The sequence below is a fragment of the Elephas maximus genome, chromosome 13, assembly GCF_024166365.1.
Source record: "Elephas maximus indicus isolate mEleMax1 chromosome 13, mEleMax1 primary haplotype, whole genome shotgun sequence".
NCBI classification, from domain to species: Eukaryota; Metazoa; Chordata; class Mammalia; order Proboscidea; family Elephantidae; genus Elephas; species Elephas maximus.
In genome coordinates this window covers 21198286-21221771 of record NC_064831.1, presented here as the reverse complement: position 1 = coordinate 21221771, position 23486 = coordinate 21198286, and the positions used below count along the sequence as shown (strand labels likewise).

The following is a 23486-nucleotide window of genomic DNA, read 5'->3' as shown; positions in this document are numbered from 1 at the left end:
TGCCCTCATAATATCAGGCAAAATATTTTTCGGTTCTTTGCCTTTATTATTTGAACTTAATAGTATTTGTTATCTTTTCAAATTCAAAGTAGCCAAAGTAGCCAAAGAAAGTAAACATACAGTGTTCTGAACCAGCAGTGTAAAATTATTCCCAAACTACAGTACAAAGTAATTGATACGAAAGAAATATTAGAAAGCTTAACAGGCTGAGGATTTTCATTGAGTCACTATAATTTCATTTTAAAATCAAACCTTTCATCATTCCTAGCAATGATACTTCAACTCAAAGAAATTTTATGATTTCTGTGCAACTGTAATAATCCTTTATTACAACAAACATGACCTATCTTCTTTTTAATACCTCTTAATACCTAAGAGTATTTTTTGAAAAAATATTTATATACATTAATAATATTCTTTGTGTTCTAAATAGGTATTAACTTGGCAGCATTTATCATCATAGTTTTTTCCTACGGAAGCATGTTTTATAGCATTCATCAAAGTGCCATTACAGCAACTGAAATACGGAATCAAGTTAACAAAGAGATGATGCTTGCCAAGCGGTTTTTCTTTATTGTATTTACTGATGCGTTATGCTGGATACCCATTTTTATACTGAAATTTATGTCACTGCTTCAAGTAGAAATACCAGGTACAACTCTTTTTTTTCTTTCTGGAGCGAAATAAGCTCGTTTGTGTGATGTTCCTTTAAGTTAGAAGGTTAAGATCCTGAACACTGACTCATTTAAAGCATTGTAAGTCAGCGGCATATGTAATTCAGGCTCTGTTCATGAATAAAGTGTTTACTGTGAGGAAGCTGTTCAGTTCTTTTCATAAATTCCTGATAACACAATTAAAAAAAAAAAAATTAGAACAGAGGAAAAGTGACTCAAATAAATTGCACACAAAGTGTTGAAACTATGATTTATCCCTACTAGAGATGATCAGGAAGGAAAACAGGCCAAAACGATTATAAAATAGTTGATTTTGTTTCAGAATGTTAGGGATGAATTTTTGTAGGAATTTAGTTTCTTTTTTTTTTTTAATTAATAAACTACTTTTTTAGGGCAGCTTTAAGTTTACAGAAAAATTGCATAGAAAGTACAGAGTTCCCGTATACCCCCTCTCCTCTTCACATACAAAGTTTTCCCTATTATTAACATCTTGTATTAATGTGGTACATTTGTTGCCATTGATTAACCAATATTGACATGTTATTATTAACTAAGATCCATAGTTTACATTAGGGTTCACCCTTTGTGTTGTAAAGTTCCATAAGTTCTAACAAATTCAAAAATACACCTTAACAAATTTAAAAGAATAAAAATCATACCAAGTGTGCTCTCAGAAACAATGGTATTAAAATAGGAATCAGTACCAGAAAAATAGTTATAAAATCACAAAATATTCAAAAAGTAAACAACAGATTTCTAAATAACATATGGGCTAAAGAATTCTCAAGAGATATTTTAAAATATTTTTAAGTAAATGAAAATTAAAATACAACTTATCACAAAGTGTGAGGTAGAGGAAAATTTATAGCATCAAATGCATGCATTAGAAAATAAGGAAGGCAGAGGGTGAGCCAAGATGGCAGACTAGTCAGACACACTAAGCCATCCCTCTGCATCAAAGACCTGAAAAACCAAGTAAAACAGATAGAGATGTCAACCCTGGAACCCTGAGCCTTAAATGAAGGGATAAAATATTACATTAGAAGCCACTGATGGTAAGATGAAACTGATAGAAAACAATGAAGGAGTAGAAATAGACAGTGGATGTTCCCAGCCAAATGGCATAGCACAGCATGGTCATCTTGGAATAAACTCAACAAACCTGCACACAGAAAGGCATCTCCATGGAATTCCCAATAGAAGATAGAGGTATGGCATGGACACACCCAGGGCTAAGTAAGACCACATTTGCTGGCTGCAACTCAAGGAGGAGCCCTGATTCTCTCATCCAGTAACCACAGAAGCATATGCCTGCAACCCCCACCCTCCTAACTGTCCCATCCTGGCAGCCCCATCTTCCAGGAACCACTGTACTAACCCAACCTATTCCCCTCCTCCATCTAGCCACATCTGCCCCTGCCTTCACCCCCCTCCTGCTTGTCTCCTCAGCCCCACCGGCTAGACCCCACATACCTCTCCGCCAGCTAAGCCCCCACATTGCCATACTCTACAGCACCAAGGAAAATCAGCCCAGGTCCAGGAGCCCTCCCTGCCAGCTCGGCCACTGCATTACTGTCCTCTGTGGCCCTGTGGAGAACCAACACAGACCCCAGATCTCCTGTCAGTCAGCTCAGGCCCCACCCCACTGCACTACATGGCACTGAAGGGAACCAGCCCCACTCCAACCCGTGGCTCCAGCCCAGTTCACCCTGTAGACAAAAAACACATCTCCCCCCCTTCCCCTCCCCCACTGGACCTGTCCTGTTGCACCATAGCAGAGTGACCACTATTACACACCCAGATAAGGTGGTAAGAATTATTGTGCCTACAGACAAGCAAGCAACAAAGCACATGCAGCCCACCTGCCCAAACACAACCAAACAAAACAAAAAGCAGGATGAAACAAAGAAACCTACAATCAATTAAACAAAGAAAATAAAACCCGAATGTTCAGAGACAGCAGAAAATATCAAAACATATTTTTAAAAAAGCACAAGATGGCTCCTGTAAGTGATCAAAATAAAGCACCAGATGACCTTCCAGCGGAAGAAAAGGCACTGAACTACCTCATAGGGAATTCAATAGTCTAATATTCAGGGCTCTTCAAAAGCTTACAAAAGCGGTCAAGGAAAACACAGATAAAACCCACCAAAATGCAGCCAATCAAGGAAAATACAGACAAAGCAATAGAAGAAATGTGGAAAATGATACAAGAACACAATGTCAAAATAAATAAACAATTTGAAATCATACAGAAACTGCAATTAGAAATCCAAACATAAACAACAAAATTTCAGAAATGGACTACGCAATAGAAGACATTAGGAACGAATCTGAAGCAATGAAAGACAGAATCAGCAAACTTGAAGACAAATGCATGGATACCACTTTGTTAGATGAAAAATCAGAGAAAAGAATGAAGAAACTATGAGAGTGATATGGGATACAATCAAGAGCAAAAATTTACATGTGGTTGAAGTTCCAGAACAGGTGGAGAAAAGAGAAAACACAGAGAGGATCACTGAAGATCTGCTGACAGAAAACTTCCCTAATATCATGAAAGATGAAAAGCTGACCATCCAAGAAGCTTAACGAACCCCATATAGGACAGACCGTGAAAGACAGTCATCAAGACATATCATAATCACACTCAGCAAAATTAAAGACAAAGGAAGAATCTTGAGAGCAGCTTGAGAAAAAAGTCACATACAAAGGGGAAACAATAAGACTAACCTCTGGTTATTTGGCAGAAACCATGCAGGCAGGAAGGCAATGGGATGATATATAAAAAACTTGAAAGAAAAACTTGCCAACCAATAATAAGATAACCTGCAAACTCTCTCTGAAATATGATGGTGAAATTAGGACATTTTCAGATAAACAGAAATTAAGGAAATTCATAAACCCAAACCAAATTACAAGAATTATTAAAGGGAGTCCTCCATGGGAAAATAAACAACATCAGATGACAACTTGAATCTAGAACACAGGTCAGTATCGGTCAAATACCAACCTAGGTAATGAGCTCTCAAGGATAAAACAAAACTAAAAGATTCAAGATAGGGAACTAGAGATGTCAATCTGTAAATGATGACAGCATCAGAACAATAAAAGGGGGGATCTGTAGCATAAGCATAGAACTTTCAAATGGAGAGGAAGCCAAGGAAATGTCAAGTAATACAAGACTCGTTCAAACTTAGGAAGATAAGGGTAAATTTCAAGGCAACCACAAAGGAAGTAAAGAAACCTACTCATCAGAATAAAGAAGAAAAACATAAAGTCTCATTAAACACAAAATCTGCCGTAACAAAAGAAATGAAAAGAAATTCCATGAATAAAAGGAGAGTAAGAAGAATGAATGAAGAAAACCTCCGTGCCATAAAATGACAGCATTAATCTCACACTTATCAGTAATCACACTGAATGTAAATGGCTTAAATGCACCCACAAAGACACAGAGTGACAGGATGGATTAAAAAACATGACTCATCCAATAGTTAAGTGGTAACCCTGGTAAATGATAAGAGAGTACTCAATATCGTGGAAGTCAGCACAACTTGACTAAGGCAAAGTTATAGACGCTTCATAGACACGTACATCCAAACACCTTGAGGGACCATGTTACTGGGGCTGAAGGCTGGGGATTGTGGTCTCAGGAGACATCTAGCTCAATTGGCATAACATAGTCTATTTAAAAAAAGTGTTTCATATTTGAATATGCAGTGAGTAGAGTCTGGGGTATTAAAGGCTTGTGGGCGACCATCTAAGATACTCTATTGGTCCCACCTGGTCTAGAGCAAAGGAGAATGAAGAAAACCAAAGATACAAGGAAAATATTAGTTCAAGGGACTAATAGGCCACAAGTACCACAGCCTCCACCAGACTGAGTCCAGCACAGCTAGATGGTGCCTGGCTACCATCACCAACTGTACTGACAGGGATCACAATAGAGGGTCCAGGACTGAGCTGGAGAAAATTGTAGAACAAAATTCTAACTCACAATAAAAGACCAGACTTACTAGCCTGAAAGAAACTGGAGAAACCCCAAAAGTATGGCTCCCAGACACCCCTTTTACTCAACACTGAAGTCACTTCTGAGGTTCACGTTTCAGCCAAAGATTATACAGGCCTATAAAACAAACAATAATACACACAGTTCAACCATGTATATGAGATTAAACAGACACACAAGCTGAGGGGCAAGGATGAGAAGGCAGGAGGAGGCAGGATAAGTGGACAAATAAAAATGGGGAACCCAGGTTTGAGAAGGGAAGAGTGTCATGGGGTTCACAACCAATGTCACAAAACAACATGTGCATTAATTGTTTACTGAGAAAATAATTTGTTCTGTAAACCTTCACCTAAAACACAATTAAAAAAAAAAAATGATCCATCAATATGCTGTGTACAAGACAGGGATCTTAGACGCAAAGACATAAATATATTAACTATATTATATTAAAATATATTAAAAATCTAAGGATGGAAAAAATACATTAAAAATCTAAGGATAAAAAAAAAATATTAAGCAAAGAGCAACCAAAAAAAACTGCAGGAGTGGCAAGACCAATGTCAAATAAAATAGACTTTAAGCCAAAATCCACCATAAAAGACAAGGAAGGACATTATATAATGATTAAAGGAACAATCCATCTTGATGACATCACAATAATAAATATTTATGCACCTAAATACAGGGTTCCAAAATACACAAACTCTAACAGCACTGAAAGAAGAAATTGACAGTGCCAAAATAATAGTAGGAGACTTCAACACACCACTCTCAGTAAAGTACAGAACATCTAGAAAGAAACTCACCCAAGGTAGAGAAGATTTAAAGAACACAATCAACCATGTTGACCTCATAGACATATACAGAACACTCCACCCAACAGCAGCAAAGTATACATTCTTTCCCAATGCACATGGAACATTCTCTAGAACAGACCACATCTTAGGCCACAAAGCAACCCTCAACATAATCCAAAACACTGAGATACCACAAAGCATCTTCTCTTATCATAATGCCATAATGGTAGAAATTAATAACAGGAAGAGCAAGGGGAAAAAGTCAAAAATGAAAACCGAATAACACCTTCCTTAAAAACAATTGGATAACAGAAGAAATCAAAGATGGAATCAAAAGATTTATAGAATTAAATGAAAATGGGAACACACCATACCAAAACCTTTGGGACACAGCAAAGGCAGTGCTCAGAGGTCATTTTATAAGAATAAATGCACACATCCAAAAAGAAGAATGGGCCAAAATCAAAATGTTAGCCCTAGAATGTAGACAAATAGAAAGAGAACAGCAAGAAAAGCCTACAGCCACCAGAAGATAGGAAGTAATAAAGACCAAAGCAGAAATAAATGAAATAGAGAATAGAAAAACAATAGGAAAAAATCAACAAAAGCTGGATCTTTGAACGGATCAACAAAATCAACAATCTGTTGGCCAAACTGACAAGCAAAACAGGAGGAGAAGTAAATAAACCAAATCACAAATGAAACGGGGGACATTACAGCAGACCCAAATGAAATAAAAAGGATCATAAGAGAAAAAAAAAAAGAGAGTACTATGAAAAACTATACTCCAAGAAATTTGAAATCCCAGAGGAAATGGGAAAATTTCTAGAAACACACCACCTACTTAAACTATCACCAACTAAGGATGAAAATCTGAACAGACACATAACAAGAGAAGAGATTGAAAAGGTAATTAAAAAAAAAAAAAAAAAACTCCCAACAACAACAACAAAAAAGCCCTGGCCCAGATGGCTTCACTGGAGAATTCTACCGAACATTCAGAGAAGAGCTTGTGCCAGTACTATTCAAACTATCTCAGAACATAGAAAAGGAAGGAATACTTCAGAATTCATTCTATGAAGCCACCCTGACCCTGATACCAAAATCATGCAAAGACACCAAAAAAAAAAAAAAAAGAAAATTACAGACTAATTATCTCTCATGAATATACATGCAAACATTTCTCAAAAAAATTCTAGCCAATAGAATTTAGCATCATATAAAAAATAATAATAACACACCATGACCAAGTGGGATTCAACCAGGTATGCAAGGATGATTCAACACTAGAAAATCAAACAGCGTAATCCACAACATAAATAAAATGAAAGAAAAGAATCATGTGATCATCTCAATCAATGCGAAAAAGGCATTCGATAAAGTCCAACACCCATTCCTGATAAAAACTCTTAATAAAATAGGAACAAAAGGGAAATTCCTCAACATAATAAAGGGCATCTATACAAAACCAGAGCCCTGGTGGTGCAGTGGTTAAGCATTCAACTGCTAACCAAAAGGTCCTTAGCTCAAATCCACCAGCCACTCCTTGGAAACCCTATGGGGTAGTTCTACTCTGTCTATAGAGTCGCTATGAGTTGAAATCAGCTTGATGACAATGGGTTATACAAAAGCAACAGCCAACATCATTCTCAACGGAGAGAGGCTGAAAACATTCCTCCTGAGAATGGGAACAAGACAAGAATGCTGTTCACCACCACTCTTATTTAACATTGTGATAGAAGTCCCAGCTAGAGCAATAAGACAAGAAAAAGAAATAAAGGGCATCCAATTTGGGAAGGAAGAGGTGAAACTATCCCTATTGGCAGATGATATGATACTATACATGCTGTTGTTGTTGTTAGGTGCCATCGAGTCAGTTCCAACTCATAGCGCACCTATGCACAACAGAAGGAAACATTGCCCAGTCCTGGGCCATCCTCACAATTGTTGCTATGCTTGAACCCATTGTTGCAGCCACTGTATCAATCCATCTTGTTGAGGGTCTTCCTCTTTTTCACTGACCGTCTCCTTTACTAAGCATGAAGTCCTTTTCCAGGGACTGATCCTTCCTGACAACATGTCCAAAGTATGTGAGACATAGTCTCATCATCCTTGCTTCTAAGAAGCATTCTGGTTGTACTTCTTCCAAGACAGATTTGTTCATTCTTTTGATTCAATATTCTTTGCCAACAACACAGTTCAAAATCATCAACTCTTCTTCGGTCTTCCTTAAAGTCAGGAAAGCTGTGTGTCAGGGTTGTATCCTTTCACCATACCCATTCAATCTGTATGCTGAGCAAATAATCTGAAAAGCTGGACTATATGAAAAAGAATGGGGCATGAGGGGAAGATGAAGGCTCATTAACAACCTGCATTATGCAGATGACACGACCTTGCTTGCTGAAAGTGAAGAGGACTTGAAGCACTTATTCACGAAGATCAAAGACCACAGCCTTCATTATGGATTACACCTCAACATAGAGAAAACAAAAATCTTCAAAACTGGACCAATTAGCAACATCATGATAAATGGAGAGGAGATTGAGGTTGTCAAGAATTTCTTTTACTTGGATCCACAATCAACACCTGTGGAAGCAACAGCCAAGAAATCAAAAGATGCATTGCACTGGGCAAATTTGCTGCAAAATATCTCTTTAAAGTTTTGAAAAGCAAGGATGTCACCTTGAGGACTAAGGTGTGCCTGACCCAAGCCATGGTGTTTCCAATATCTCATATGCATGCGAAAGCTGGACGATGAATAAGGAAGACACTATGCATAGAGAACCCTAAAAACTCTACAAGAATACTACTGAAACTAATAGATAGTTTCTGCAGAGTGGCAGGATACCATATAAACATACAAAAATCAGTAGGATTCCTATACGCCAATAAAAAGAACTACAAAAAGGAAATCAGGAAAGCAATATCATTTATTATAGCCCCTAAAAAAAATGAAATACTTAGGAATAAGTCTAACAGGGATGTAAAAGAACTACAGGAAGAAACTGCAAAACAATACTGCAAGAAACCAAAATAGACCTACATAAATGGAAAAAGAGACCACATTCACAGATGGGTAGAATTGACATTGTAAAAATGTCAATTCTACCCAAAAAAATCTACAAACAATGCAATCTTAATTTAAATAACAACAGCATTCTTTAATTTGATGAAAAAACTAATCATCATCTTTATATGGAAATGAAAGAGGTCCCTATAGGGAAAGCATTATCAAAGAAGAAAAATAAAGTAGGAGGCCTCACTCTACCTAATCTCAGAACCTGCTATACAGCCATGGTAGTCCAAACAGCCTGGTACTGGTATAATGACAGACGAGTTGACCAAAGGACCAGAATCGAGAACCCAGATGAAAATACATCTACCTACGGTTAGCTGATCTTTGACACAGGCCCAAAGTCCATTAAATGGCGAAAAGACAGTCTTTTTAACAAACGGTACTGGCAAAACTAAATGCCCATCTATAGAAAAGTAAAACAGGATCTATGCTTCACATCATACCCAAAACTAATACAAAATGTATCAAAGATCTAAATATAAAACCACAAACTGTAAGATCATGGAAGAAAAAACAGGGACAACACTATGGGCCCTAATATACAGCACAAATAGGATACAAACCATAACAATACATAAACACCAGAAGATAAGCTAGATAACTGGGATTGTCTAAAAATTAAACACTTATGCTCATCAAAAGACTTCACCAAAAGAGTAAAAAGAGAACCTAAAGACTGGGAAAAAATTTTGATTATGACATGTCCAACAAAGATCTGATCTCTAAAATCTGTGGGAAAATCCAACACCCCTACAACAAAGTAAAAATTACAAAATGGGCAAAGGATATGAACAGACACTTCACCAAAGACACTCAGGCAGCTAACAAACACATGAAATATTCGAGATCACTAGCCATTTGAAAAACGCAAATCGAAACTACAGTGAGATATCATCTCACCCTGACATTACTGGCACGAATAAAAAAACAGAAAATAACGAATGTTGGAGAAGTTGCAGGGAGCTTGGAACTCTTATGCACCGCAAGTCTGAATGCAAAATAGTACAACCACTTTGGAAAATGATATGGCACTTCCTTAAAAGCTAGAAATAAAAATACCATATGATCCAGCAATCTCACTTCTAGGAATATATCCTAAAGAAATAAGAGCCATCACATAAATAGACATATGCACACCAATGTTTGTTGCAGCATTATTCACAATAGCAAGAAGATGGAAACAACCTAAATGTCCATCAGCAGATGAATGGATAAACAAACAATGGTATATACACACAGTGGAATACTATGTAACAATAAAAACGATGAATCTGTGAAACATCTCACAACATAGATGAATCTGGAGGGCATTATGTTGAGTGAAATAAGTTAATCACAAAAGGACAAATACTGTATGAGATTACTATTATAAAAACTCATGAAAGAGACACAGAAAGACAACATTTGATGGTTACAAGGAATGGGAAGAGTAGGGAGAGAAAAACACTAACTAGATAGTAGACAAGTGTTAACACTGGTGAAGGGTAAGACAGTACACAATACCGAGGAAGTCAGCATAACTTGACCAAGGTAAAGTCACGGAAGTCACAGACTCATCCAAACTTCCTGAGGGACTGATTTACTAGACCGAGTTGCTGGGGACTATGGTCTCAGGGGACATCCAGCTCAACTGACATAACGTAGTTTATAAAGAAAATGTTCTACATCCAAAAATGTGAGTAGCGTCTGGCGTCTTTAAAGCCTGTGAGCAGCCATCTAAGATACATCCACTGGTCCCATCGTGGCTAGAGCACAGGAAAATGAAGAAAACCAAAGATACAAGGGAAAGATTTGCCTAAAGGACTAATGGACCACAACCTCCACCAGACTGAGCCCAGAACAACTAGGTGGTGCCTGACTACCATCACCAACTGCTCTGACAGGGATCATAATAGAGGATCACGGACAGAGAAGGAGAAAAATGTAGAACAAAATTCAAATTCACACACACACACAAAAAAACCCAGACCTTCTGGTCTGACAGAGACTAGAGAAACTGAGAGTATGGACCCCAGACACCCTTTTAACTCAGTAATAAAGTCACTCCCGAGGTTCACTCTTCAGCCAAAGATTAAACAGGTCTATAGGACAAATATAGAAACTGGATAGGACAAATAAGGGACTTTTTGGTAGCATAGTGGTTAAAGAGCTCGGCCGCTAACTAAAAGGCCGGCAGTTTGAATTCATCAGCCACTTCTTAGAAATCCTATGGGGCAGTTTTACTCTGTCCTATAGGGTCACATAGGGTCACTATGAGTTGGAATCACCTCATTGGCAACAGGTATAGGGCAAATAATAACACACGTGAGGTATGTGCTTTGTTATTCAATCTCGTATAGGATTGCAAAAGCAAAGCCAAGACAGGCAGGGACAGGAAAACTGGACAAATGGAAACAAAGAACCCAGGGTGGAGAAGAGGAGAGTGTTGTCACATCAAGGGGTTGGCAATCGATGTCTCAGAACAATTCGTGTATTGTTTAATGAGAAACTAATTTGCTCTGTAAACTTTCACCTAAAGCACAATAAAAAGAAAGTAAGAAAGATATAAAATCAATAATCTAAGCTTGCATTTTAGGAAACTAGAAAAAGAAGGCCAAACTCAATCCAAAGTAATCAAAAGAAAAGAAATAATAAAAATTAGAGCAAAAATCATTGAAATTGAGAATAGAAAATTAACAGAGAAAATCAACAAAATCAAATGCCGATTCTCTGACAAGATCAATAAAATTGATAAGCCTCTAGCCAGCTAACCAATAAAAAATGAAGAAGACACAAATTATTCCTATCATAAATGAAATAAGAGGCCATCACTATTCAACCCATGGATATTAAAAGGATAATAAAGGAATATTATGAACAACTCTATACCCACAAATTTGATAACTTATATGAAATTGACCAATTCCTTAAAATATAAAATCTACCAAAACTCACACAAGGAAAAACAGATAATCTAAATAGGCCTATATCTATTAAAGAAATTGAATCAATAATTAATAACCTTCCAAAACAGCAAGTGCCAGGCCCAGATGGATTCACTGATGAATTCTACTAAACATTTAAAAAAGAAATGACACCAATTCTCTTTAATCTCTTCCATAAAGTAGAAGCAGAGTGATGCTTTCTAACTCATTCTATGATACCAGCATTACCCGAAGATACTACAAGAAAGGAAAATTATTGACCAACATATCATGAACATAGATGGAAAATCCTTGACAAAATATTAGCAAATTGAATTAAAAAAAAAAAAAAAACTGCTATCAAGTCAATTCTGACTCATGGGAACCCCATGTGTTACAGTGTAGTGAATTAGTCATCACAACTAAGTAGAATTTATTCTACATATGCAAGGTCCAACATTCCACGATCAATTAACACAACCCATCTCATCAACAGGCTAAAGAAAAATCATATGATCATATCAATACATGTACAAAAAGGATTTGACAAAATCTGACACCCATTTATGATAAGAACTCAGCGAACTAGGAACAGAAGACTTCCTCAACCTGATAAAGAACACCAAACAAAAACCTACAGCTAACATCATACTTAATTGTGGCAAACTAGATGCTTTCTCCCTAAGATTCAGGGCGAAAAAGGCAAGGAGGATATCCCCCCTCTAACCGCTCCAGTTCAACATTGTACTGGAAGTCCCAGCTAATGCAATAAGACAAGAAATGAAAGAAACAGTATACAGATTGGAAAAAAAGAAATAAAACTGTCTTAGTCCACAGATGACATGACTGTCTATAGAAAATTCCAAAGAATCAACAAAAAATAAAAACTTCTGGAAATAATAAGCAATTACAGCAAGTTGGCAAGATACAAGGTTAATCAATGGAAGTAAATTACTTTTCTATATACTGGCAAAAAACAATTAGAATTTGAAATTAAAACACAACACCATTTACATTAACCAAAACCAAACCCGTTGCCGTCGAGTTGATTCCGACTCACAGTGACTCTATAGGACAGAGTAGAACTGCCCCACAGGGTTCCCAAGGAGTGCCTGGTAGATTCCAATCGCTGACATTTTGATCAGCAGCCGAGCTCTTAACCACTGTGCCAACTCCCTCCCCCAAAAATGAAGTACTTAGGTATAAATTTAACAAAATAACGCGCAAGATCTATGTGAGGAATTAGAACACTCTAATGAAAGAAATCAATCAAAGATCTAAATAAACGGAGAAATATTCCATGCATACAAATGTTTATAACGGCTATATTCATAATTGCCAAAACTTGGAAGCAACCAAGATGTTCTTCTGTAGTGAATGGATAAACTGAGGTGCGTCCATACAATGGAATATTATTCAGCAATAAAAACAAATGAGATATCAGGGCACAAAAAGTCATGAAGGAACCTTAAACACATATTGCTAAGTGAAAGAAGCCAGTCTGAAAAGACTAGACTGTATGATTCCAACTATGTGACATTCTAAAAAAGGCAAAACTATTTAAAAAGAAAAAAAAAAAAAAACAATGCAGTCAAGCCAATTCGGACTCGTAGCGACCCCTAGGCAAAACTACAGGGACAATAAAAAGATCAGTGGTTGCCAGGGGGTTTGGGAGGGGTGAGTGTGGTGGGAGAAAAGGCGGGATGAACAGGTGGAGCACAAGAGATTTTTATGAAGAGATTTTTATGGTGATGAATATGTCCTGATACCGTAATGGTGAATACATGACATCAGGATATCACACCTTTGAAATTTACTTCTGTTGTCATATGTGGGTGCGGGTTTGTGTGTGTGTGTGTGTGTGTGTGTGTGTGCACATTTAGACACTCATTAAGGTGACTAGATTTCTTCTGGAATACATGTCAATTTAGAGAGCATTGCCCTAGAGAGTAGAAGATCAAAGACAAAAACACTCTTGGTGTTTAAAAAGAATGTGCAGATATCCCGTTGCCTTCCTTTGTAATAAAGCATATATTCACATTTTAAAAGTTATAAACACATAATTGTTTTTATCCCATGGTTGCTGGTGATAGTATCTTACATTTTTTGAGCAACAAGAAATAAAATATCACCAATTAAATTCTAATAAAAATCCAAGTATTTGGTAGTTGCATGCATACTACAATGATTTTCCAGGTAGTGTTAGCTGAAGATGTTTTGCTGAAATAAATGGTCAAAAGCCTAAAAATGCCATATCTATTTTTAAAATAAAATAAATAGCAGAAAAGATATTAAGGATAAGTGTACATATTCTGAGAAACACTACTTGTGCTTTCCAGTAATTATACATTTGAAAACAGTATGATTAAAATACTAAACAATATTGTTTTTCATGAAGTGGAACCATGTTACAATATGTAATGATTTTGAGGGATATATTTCTACCTAATGGTATACTTTTGTTGATATATTCAAGAAAATTTACCTAGCAAAGGCTCCTGTTCTTTTGCAACACCACCATGGCCCTCCAACACTGGGACTCTGGAAAGACATTCTGGAAACACATATACACTTGGTATTTAATTACGTAACATCAAAGGAAAAAAACAATTAAGACTTTAAAGGAGTATGGGGAAAAAACAAGGAAAAGTGTTTTTAGACATCATAAACTAGGCCATATATAAACGCTAAAACTACTTCATTTTTCTCTTTCAGGTACCATAAACTCTTGGGTAGTGATTTTTATTCTGCCTATCAACAGTGCTTTGAATCCAATTCTCTACACTCTGACCACGAGACCATTCAAAGAAATGGTCCATCAGATTTGGTTGAACTACAGACAAAGAAGGTCTGTTAGTAGCAAAGGCAGTCAGAAAACATATGCTCCATCGTTTATTTGGGTGGAAATGTGGCCCCTACAAGAGATGCCATCTGAGTTAATGAAACCGCCTCTTTTCACAGACCCCTGTGAAATGTCACTGATTTCTCAGTCAGCTAGACTCAGTTCCTATTCGTAAGGGATTCTGAAAGCCATCTCTTCACAGAACACTGGGGGTGTTTCACTGTGGATTTACTGGTATGAAATAAATACCACTAGATTAGCAGTTTATAATAATGACCAAGACAAATTAGTTTATAAGTACATAAGGTTGTTATCTGGGAAAGAATAAAATTAACTGATGGCCATATCAAGGGAATTAAATTATACTGATAATGTGTATATACTTGCACATATTTTGCTTAGGAAATTAAGAGAAATCTACTTCTGAAAGATTCATTCATTCTTTTAGCATGCATTTACGGAACACCCACTATGTGTATGCACCCAGTAATATCCTGGAAGTAGACAGTACAGAACCTTTCCAATTTGCAAAGTAAAATTGTGTTTTATTACAACAGAATATACAAATTCCATCTGCAGCTCCTAGTATTAGGCAGAGCTTTGTGTGCCATGCATATCAGCACTTTTAAATAAAGGCTTTTTAAATATACATATTGAATATTCAATTTAATAACATGAGAGAAAATGTATGATTGTCTGCAAAATACAGAAATTGTTTTAAGAAGCCATCGCATCTCCTCAAGCCTCCATACACTGGAGAGCCAATACAACATATTTATTACTATTAAAAAAAAAAGAGTCTTTGATAGAAATTCAAAGCAGCATTTCTCTGTCACTTCCTGCCCAGTTGTCTTTCTCCTTTAAGTGAGTACCATCATCAAATGGGATTGCAATAAGAAAGTACAAGTATTGCAAAGGAATGAATCAAAACAGCTAGAATGAGGATAGATACATAGATCAATGGAATATAACTGAGAGTTCTGAAATAAAACTTCACACTTACAGTCAATTGATTTTCAACAAGGGTACCAAGATAACTAAAGGGGGGAGAAACAGCTTTTTCAATAAATGGATATCCACATGTAAAATAATGAAATTCAACCCCTACCTCACACCATATACAAAAATTAAATCAAAATGAGTCAAAGACCTAAATGTACAAACTAAATTATAAAATTTTTAGGAGAAAACACAAGAGTAAATCTTTGTGACCTTGGGTTTAGCAACAGATTCTTAAATACGACACCAAAAGCACAAACAACAGAAGAAAAAATAGGCAAATCGAACAACTTCAAATTTAAAAATTTGGGCTTCAAAGGACATCACCGACAAAATGAAGACATTGCATAGAATGGGAAAAAATTTTGTAAATCACATATTTGATTAAAAAAAAAGTGCGTCTAGAATATAGAAAGAACTTAGTATCTAATAATAAAAACACAAGTAGCCAAATTTTAAAATGGGCAAAGATCTGAACATTTCTCCAAAGAAGTTAGACAAACGGCCAATAAGTATATGAAAAGGTGCTCAACATCATTAGTCATAATGGAAGTGCCAATCATAACCAGAGTGAGATATCACTTTATACCCACTATAATAAAAAAGACAGATAATATCAAACTGGTCTTGAAAATTGGAACCATTATACACTGTTGGTGGAAGTGTAAAATGGTACAGCCATTTTGGGAAACTATCTGGCAGTTCTTCAAAAGGTTAAAGGAGTTAACATATGACCTAAAAAAAATCCCAAACCAAACCAGTTGCTGTTGAATCGATTCAGACTCATGGTGACCCCAGCTGCTTCGGAGTAAAACTGTACTCATTAGCATTTCAATGGCAGTGATCATTCAGAATTAGATTGCCAGGCCTTTCCTTGGAAGCTCCTCTGGGTGGATTCAAACCGCTAACTGAAAGCTGGCACTTAACTGTTTGCACCATACAGGGACTCCTAACATATGACCTATTACTAGGTATATACCTAAGATAAATGAAACCATGTCCACACAAAAACTTGTAAAAGAATATTCACAGCTGCATTATTCATAATAGCCCAAAAGTAGAAACAACCAAATGCATTTAATGAAATGTGGTCTATCTGTCTATACAATGGAACATTATTTGACCATGAAAATGAATGAAGTATTGATACATGCTGCAACATGGGTGAACTTTGTGATTCCATTCATATAATACAGCCAAAATGGGCAAATCTATAGAGACAGTAGGTCAGTGGGCAGGGGGAGAAGGGCATTGCGGTGGGGGAGGGTGACTAAGGAGTGTTCAGGGTATCTTCTTGGGCTAATAAAAATGTTTTAAAATTGATTGTGGTGATGGATAAACAACTAAAAGTTGTTCATACTGGACGCCATTGAACTGTACACTTTAAAGGGGTAAACTGCATGGTGTTGTAACGCAATTACATATCTTAATAAAGCTATTGAATGAAAAGCAAAGCTAGAATGCAGTGATTCAGGAACTTTACTTCAGGAATGAAAGGTTCACATGTACATGTTTTACTCTAAGGAGAAAATAAAAAAAAAATAGTTGTCAACAAAAGATAGATTTACCTCCTGTTTGCACCACCAGTTCGTAAGATACTACTTTTAGCTAGTTGGTCTTCTGGCCTCTAACTGAGCCACTGGAATTTTTTGCATTCATAACTTAAAACCTTTAGACAGGAATAAAATGTTTCAAGTAGCTTTAAATACACCCAAAATTTTTGAAACATGAAAATACTGAAATCAAAAACATAATGCATTTATTAAGCAGATAATTGTAAATACTGCATTTGAAAATAAATTATTCGAAACTTTAAGTCTATTGAAAACATGGATCCCTTGGTGTCTTTTTTGTTCTTATTTGGAATGACCTCCATAATAAATTATCTACATGAAGAAGGTGGTACACTTTAAATAATGATCCGAAAATAACATAGCTCTGCTTATAATATCCAATACTATAACTACTTAGGAGCCCTGGTGGTGCAGTGGTTATGAGCTCAGCTGCTAACCAAAAGGTCTGCAGTTTGAATCCACCAGTCACTCCTTGGAAACCCTATGGGGCTGTTCTCTATCCTATAGGGTCACTGTGAGTCAGAATCGACTGGAAGGCATAGGGTTTTTTTGGTTATAACTACTTAAAACCATACCAAATGGCAACCCCATGTGTTATAGAGTAGAACTGCTCTATAGGGTTGTCTTGGCTGTAATCTTTTATGGAAGCAGATTGCCATGTCTTTCTTCCACAGAGCCATTAGGTGGATTCAAACAGCTGACCTTTAGGTTGGTGGTTAGTAATCCAGCACAAACCATTTGCACCACCCAGGGATCCAATGTATTACAATGCATTTATACAACTTTATTAAAGAACTCTAATGAAGCAGTCTGGCTTCAGTCCTGGGCACTGGGCAACGAACATGGTGGGCAGAGGCTGAGAGGGGGTTACAGACCAGTGTGAAGCAGTCCGCAGACAGCTTCGATGCCTGCAGAGTGGCTGACCATCAAACTGTCCAGCCAAGGAGAGTGGCCTTGACTTTCCCTCTTGAAAGGCCACATCTTTGCTCCCCTCCCTAAGCACTGCACTCACGCTGGCCAAGAACCCCTGCGTGACTACCACCCTCCCCTCACCTCCTGGCATAGATCAGGTGCACAACCCATGGTTGCTGAGGGATCTAGCTGTGCTCCGCCACACTTGCTCGGGGTGAGGAGGTTGCTCAGGGCTGGCCTGGAAGAGGTGCCCTGAACAGAAAGAACAAGGAGGAACTCTGCCCTTAACAATGGACCTAGGGGCACCCTGGAAAGTCAAAGGCAAAGGCCAGAGGCTGGGGCTGGTGGCAAAATGTCCCCCAAACTAGGCGCCCACTCTCATCCTTGTGATTTTGCCCTATCCAGTACTCGGGGTCTTATTTGGTTAATATTTTCTTTAGATTCACTCACTTGTTAAAATTCAAAACTATTTTAAAAGGAATCTTTTGGTTATTCACTTGCCAGAGTAAATACCTGAGAAATAAATTTGGTTAAAACAAACAAACAAAAAAGTCTACCAAAAATGAAGAGATAAAACATTTATCAATGACAGCAGGTTTGGTTTTCTTTTGGCTTTATTATCTAGAAGTCTTATTACTGATATTAAATAATAGAACGATAAAATATTTTCCTTATAAGAGATATCTAAAGAATAAAATCAGTAATCATGACGATGGGATAGATAAATTGTAATCCTGCAGAAAACATGATCCTAACCAAGGAGCCCGGGAAGGCGGTCCTGGTGATCTGCTTCTAAAGGCCAGGCTTGAAAAACCCTGAGGTTGCTGAGTCGGAATGGACTCCACGCCAACTAACAACAACCTATGTTTAGGGGTCTTAGAAATCCAATTTTTAAAACATACATCTGAAACTCTCTTTTAGTATTAAAATATTTATGATTTAAAAATATTTTCTAGAAGCGAGTAGGCTTCCTGTCTACTCCTTCCACTCACTCTTTCACCCTCCAACTCCAAAATACAGTAGTTCTATTTAATTTAATTTAATTTGATAAATAATTGCTGACAACATGAGCCTAGCTCTTACCAGCTTGAATAGAAGACGCAATAGAAGCACTAAGTTGACCCAAATATAAATCAAAGTTTTCTCTCTTAAAAGCATAAAATTTTTCTTGGGGGACATCTAGCTCCATTGGCATAACATAGTTTGTAAAGAAAATGTTCTACATCTTACTTTGGTGAGTAGCATCAGGGGTCTTGAAAGCTTGTGAGTGAACGAGACTAAAGGGGCACACCAGCCCAGGGGCAAGGACTAGAAGGCAGGAGGGAACAGGAAAACTGGTAATAGGGAACCCAAGGTTGAGAATGGAGAGTGTTGACACGTCGTGAGGTTGTTAACCAATGTTATAAAACAATATGTATATTAACTGTTTAATGACAAACTAGTTTGTCCTGTAAACCTTCATCTAAAGTACGTTGTTGTTGTTAGGTGCTGCTGAGTCAGTTCCAATTCATAGCGACCCTATGTACCACAGAACGAAACACTGCCCAGTCCTGCACCATCCTTACAGTCATCTTGTTGAGGGTTTCCTCTTTTCCGCTGACCTTGGACTTTACCAAGCATGATGTCCTTCTCCAGAGACTGATCCCTCCTAACAATATGTCCAAGTATGTAAGATGCAGTCTCGCCAACCTTGCTTCTAAGGAGCATTCTGGTTGTGCTTCTTCCAAGACAGATTTGCTTGTTCTTTTGGCAGTCCATGGTATATTCAATATTCTTCACCAACACCACAATTCAAAGGCATCAGTTCTTCTTCAGTCTTCCTTATTCATTGTCCAGCTTTCCCATGCATATTATGTGACTGAAAATACCATGGTTTGGGTCAGGCGCACCTTAGTCTTCAAGGTGACATCTTTGCTTTTCAGCACTTTAAAGAGGATCTTTGCAGCAGATTTGCCCAATGCAACGCATCTTTTGATTTCTTGACTGCTGCTTCCATGGGTGTTGATTATGGATCCAAGTAAAATGAAATCTTGACAATTTCAATCTTTTCTTTGTTTATCATGATGTGGCGTATTGGTCCAGTTGTGAGGATTTTTTCTAAAGTACAATAAAAAAAAAAAAGTAATAAAAAAAAAGCTTGTGAGCAGCCATCTAAGATACTCCACTGGTCTCACCCCATCTGGAGCAGTGGAGAAAGAAGAAAACCAAAGACACAAGGGAAAGATTAGACCAAAGGACTAATGGACCACAACTATGATAGCCTCCACCAAACTGAGTCCAGCATAACTAGATGGTTCCCGGCTACAACTACTGACTGGTCTGATAGGGATCACAGTAGAGGGTCCCAGATAGAGCTGGAGAAAAATGTAGAACAAAATTCTAACTCACAAAAAAAGACCAGACTTACTGGCCTGACAGAGACTGGAGAAACCCCAAGAGTATGGCCCCCAGACATGCTTTTAACTCAGTACTGAAGTCACTCCTGAGGTTCACCCTTCATCTGAAGATTAGACAGGCCCATAAAACAAAATGAGACTGGGTACACCAGCCCTGGGTACACAAGGAATAGAGGGCAGGAGGGGACAGGAAAGTTGGTAATAGGGAACCCAAGGTCAAGAAGAGGAGAATGTTGACATGTCATGGGGTTGGTAACCGATGTCAAAAACAACACGTGTATGGTCAGTTCTGAAGTTCTGATGCCGAGAAATGTTCCTAGAGTCTCAGAGTAATCCTGTTAACTGTGGTAGGTGATGGAGAAGATTTGCTGTTCTCAGATGCTGAGATGCTGTGCGTTTGGCTTTTTAGACAAACATTTCTTAATGGTTACCACCAGCGTCACATCCACCTTCATTCTCAACAGTTTATACAGATACATCTTGACACAAGGATGTTGATTTTTGGACAAAACAGGAATCACATTCTCCATTCTCTGTTAAATAAGAACCGGTCCAGAAGACATTGTCATCGAGATACCAGGATGCTATGGAAGCATAAAGCACTACAGAAATATATGGAGGACCTCAACAAAGAGTACTTAAAACTTGATCAGTGTTTGCAGCGTATCTGTGTGAATGAAGGTGATCAAAGGTCCTTGAACCAAAGGCATGCTGAGTTGGTATCACTAGCAGCCATTTATCAAGAAATTCTGGAGGCTGAACAAGCAATTGAAAATCTAAATAAACAAGCTGAAAATCAGTTACAAGAACTTGCATTAGAAGAGGCAAACTATTGATGAAAAAACCAACGTGTTACACAATGAGACTTTCCAGAGTCTAGTGCCAAAAGATAAATATGATAAAAATGATGTGATTTTAGAGGAGACATCTAGAAGAACTACTGGAGGTGATATTTGCAAAGAATCTGACATGTACCAGAGTTATTCATGCTATAAACACTGGAATTTTGAACTTCTGAATTATATGCCAGCTGATTATGGTGAGCTACATCATGCAGTGGTATCTGGTGAGAATGTCTACAACCATTTGAAGTATGAAGCTGGGATTTACCCAGGTCAATGAACTCCTGAGGTTGGCCTGTCATCAAGGATGCAGCGTGTTCACACAGGAACAATGTCAATTATCGACCTTCATTAACCAGGTGAGATAGATGTGCAAGTGGACACCAAGGATTTGCGAGTAGATATATTTCAAGCCAAAGGAGCAGGAAGACAGCATGTTAATACAACCAATAGTGCTGTTAGACTTGTCCATATCTCCACAGGGCTGGTAGTAGAATGCCAACAAGAATGATCACGGACAAAAATAAAGAAATTGCCTTGTGTGTGTTTAGATCTAAACTCTACCAGCAGGTTGTTGAGAAAGACAAGTGTCAACAACAAAGTGCTAGGAAACTGCAGGTGGGAACAAAAGCCCAGTCAGATAGAACACAGACATATAATTTCACCCAGGATAGAGTCACTGACCACAAGATAGCATATGAAGTTCATGATATTAAAATTTTTTATGTGGTAAGAAGGGCCTGGATCAGCTAATTCAGAGACTACTTCAATCAGCAGACAAAGGAGCCATGGCTGAATTTTTGGATAAAAACCTTAAATCAGCAAAGTAAATGCTGATTATTTTATAACTGAAATGGACCTATGTCAAGAAGAAGACTGAGGGATGAAAATCTTTATGAATTTTCATAAAGTAGAGCTAAAAGTGCACAGTACTTACAAATATGTTTTAATGAATCAAGTCACATTCTTGATCTAAGAGTTTACTTTACGTTTCCTGTAAAGCACAATCCAGTGCTTCAAGTAGAAAACAAGCATGCAGCATTGAAAAGCAAAGTATTGAGGATTGGTTATGTGTGTTGGGATAGTTCACTTAATTTCTTTATATGCCTTTTCTTAGCCATCTATAAATTCATCTGGAGTCCCTGATTGGTGCAAAGTGTTAATGTCCTCAGTTGCTAACCGAAAGGCTGGCAGTTAGAGTCAGCCCAGAGGCACCTCAGAAGAAAGGCCCAGCAATCAACTTCTGAAAATCAGCATCTGAAAACATTACGCAGAACAGCTCTACTCTGAAACACATGGGGTGCCCATGAGTTGGCAGTTGGTTTTTTATAAATTAAGTTAAACACACTTTTCAATTCAGGAAAATGTTGTAAAATTAGTGATATAAGAGTTATAAAGTTTTTTGTAAAACCCTTACTTAAAGACAAAATATTATTTGTCATGTCAAAGTTAGTTCTACTTTTCAATAATACATACATATAAATTGTGAAGAATTTCAGCCCCTCAGTAATGGCGAACATCCCCAGGAAACTGATGGTACAGTTCTTTGAAAGCTGAATGAATTCTAACTATAAATTTCAAAACAATATTTAAAGTAGAAAAAAAAGTGTATTAATTGTTTAATGAAAAACTAATTTGCTCTGTGAACCTTCAAGTAAAGCACAATAAAAAAAAAAAGTATAAAATTTTTTTATCCGAAATGTGTAGAGCATGCTCAAGGTCAAGTCAATCTAAGTCAGGCCAAAGTTGTTTTGAAATTTAAAAATATATATCAGGAGAACATCCAATTTTTTCATTATTATTAGTTTATCTGTTGTTATCAAGTCAACTTTGACTCATAGCAACCCTACGGGACAGAGTAGAATTGCCCCATAGGGTTTCCAAGGAGCAGCTGGTGGATTCGAACTGCCGACCTTTTGGTTAGCAGCTGAATTCAGGTGAGAGACCTCAAAAATATGCAAATAAAGTCAGTTAATTTTACTAGAGTGCATCTTTTTTGAAGTAAAAAGCTTCACTGGAAACCTCATTTACTCTCATTCTTCTGTCTTAAACTCTTTTCTTATCTAGAGACTCTGGCAATCTCATTACTTCCCATATGCTTCAATTACTGTACATATAGTGATGATTCCCTTATTTTTGCCATTAGCCTGGTTCATTCTCCTGAATTGTCCACTTATGTATACAACTGCCCATTAGACATTTCCATTTGGATTATCTCACTGGCTCTTTAAAGTCGTTATTATGAATGGGACTGGACTCTGAAATCTGATTCTCCTCCTCTAGGCCCTGTCTTGGTGAATGGCACCCAATGGCCCAGCTAGAAATTTGAGTCAGCATGGACTCTTCCCTCTCCTTTATCCACCATCTCAAATTACCCAGCACACCTTCAATTCTACCCTATAAACATCTCTCAAATTCATTCACTTCTCTCCATCCTGATTTCTAACATCTTAGTTTGG

General features: G+C 37.3%; 1 protein-coding gene and 1 pseudogene across 1 annotated transcript in view; both read left to right on the top strand.

Moving 5' to 3' along the window:
* The window catches only part of RXFP1 (relaxin family peptide receptor 1), a 134634-nt gene extending 120155 nt beyond the window's left edge, over positions 1 to 14479 (top strand). The window contains exons 18-19 of the mRNA XM_049852805.1: positions 434 to 652; positions 14178 to 14479. Coding sequence (XP_049708762.1) covers positions 434 to 652; positions 14178 to 14479 — 521 coding nt within the window. The remainder of the gene's footprint in view (positions 1 to 433; positions 653 to 14177) is intronic.
* Positions 14480 to 20571: 6092 nt separating this feature from the next.
* LOC126057305 (peptide chain release factor 1, mitochondrial-like) lies at positions 20572 to 21857 on the top strand (annotated as a pseudogene).
* Positions 21858 to 23486: the final 1629 nt, after the last annotated feature.